The sequence below is a fragment of the Chrysochloris asiatica genome, unplaced genomic scaffold (assembly GCF_000296735.1).
Source record: "Chrysochloris asiatica unplaced genomic scaffold, ChrAsi1.0 scaffold03266, whole genome shotgun sequence".
Lineage (NCBI taxonomy): Eukaryota > Metazoa > Chordata > Mammalia > Afrosoricida > Chrysochloridae > Chrysochloris > Chrysochloris asiatica.
Window position 1 is genome coordinate 3,075 of NW_006411784.1, and position 1,466 is coordinate 4,540.

Genomic DNA, 1,466 nt, shown 5'->3' on the forward strand with positions numbered 1-1,466 from the left:
TGAAGACCTGGCGAGGATTTCTCTGAAAAAGGAACCCTTGTATGTTGGTGTTGATGATGATAAAGCCAATGCAACAGTGGATGGTCTTGAGCAGGTACGTTTCACTATTGTCTTGAGCTCTCAGGGTCTCATTTGGTGGCTTCTTGTCATTTTGCAGATCATCTAGAGCCATTGGGCTATTGTTATTAAGTGCTGTTGAGTCACCCTGTATAGGTTTTCCTACAGAGGTTGGTGGGTTTGATCTGTCGACCTTGCCATTACCTGTCCAGTGCGTCTGACTCTCCAGGTAGAAAGTGCCATAATTTCTAGTTTGCCATTAGCTCTTTTCTCTGTTCATCCCTCATGCCATGTGGAAAGCATGACTAATCATACTTCAAGAATTTCTTGAGCTATTTTAGATGCAGTAAAAATATTCTTACTTAATAATATCAGTGAAATGGAAGGTGAGTTGGAAAATGGAGAAACTTTAGGACACTTAGTTATGAAAAGTAGAAATTAGATGACAGGGATTGTTCGTGGCTGCTTCCTCTGAAATATAGTTTCCAGTGCTGATGAGTGTAGCTGTTTACTAGTTAATGTTAGCCTTATTTTAGAAATCAGCTTTAAAGTCACTAGAAAAGTCATTTTAAGAACACTTGTTTTTAATCAAGGCAGCAGTTTTGCTATAGCTAAGAAATGGCCAATTTATATGTAATATTTATGTGTTTTCAATTCTGTTGTACTGACTCATGAAGCTGACACTGCCGGTGTGATTAACTTATGCCTGCTTGCTTGAATCACTTTCAGGGATACGTTGTTTGTGCCTCTGAAAAAAGATTCCTTCTGCTCTTTACATTCCTTAAGAAAAACCGAAAGAAGAAACTAATGGTGTTCTTTTCATCCTGCAAGTCTGTTAAATTCCACTATGAATTGCTGAACTACATTGATTTACCTGTCATGGCCATTCATGTAAGTGATAACAATGAGTTTTTGTTGTGTGTAACCAAGTCATGCTTGTCACGCTATACTGATTGTGCTCTCTCTTCTTAACTTACTTGTAGTCTGGCCAGCATTGGGTATCGATCCTCTGTTCAGGGAGTAGTGAGTTGGGTGTGAAGGAAGTGATAATAGTGAGTTTTTGTTGTTGTGTAAGCAGGTTATACTTGTCAAGCTGTGTAGATTGTGGGGTTTGCAGAATTGCTCTCTCTTCTCAACTTAGTTGTCAGTGGTTGGGTCAGCATTGCATGTTGACCCTCTATACAGGGAGCAGTGTGCTGAATGTGGAGAGAGCCTCAACAGAGTTGAGAGAGAGACAGTGTCCTCCTTGAGGAGAAGTAAAACAGATTGGGAGTGGAATAAAACCAGTGATGAACAACTCCACAGTTTGTGGTCTCGCCATCTAGATTTCCCAGAATCAGCCTCAAGGATCTAGTTTTAATAGGCATTTTTATTTTATTCTAGGGAAGACAGAAGCAAAATAAGCGAAC

General features: G+C 39.8%; 1 protein-coding gene across 1 annotated transcript in view; it reads left to right on the forward strand.

Annotated features, from left to right (window-relative positions):
* Window positions 1–5: 5 nt before the first annotated feature.
* The window catches only part of LOC102838219 (ATP-dependent RNA helicase DDX18-like), a gene marked incomplete at both ends in the record, with an annotated part of 4,012 nt that continues 2,551 nt past the window's right edge, over window positions 6–1,466 (forward strand). The window contains 2 exons of the mRNA XM_006878093.1: window positions 6–94; window positions 787–974. Of these exons, the coding sequence (XP_006878155.1) occupies window positions 6–94; window positions 787–974 (277 nt within the window). The remainder of the gene's footprint in view (window positions 95–786; window positions 975–1,466) is intronic.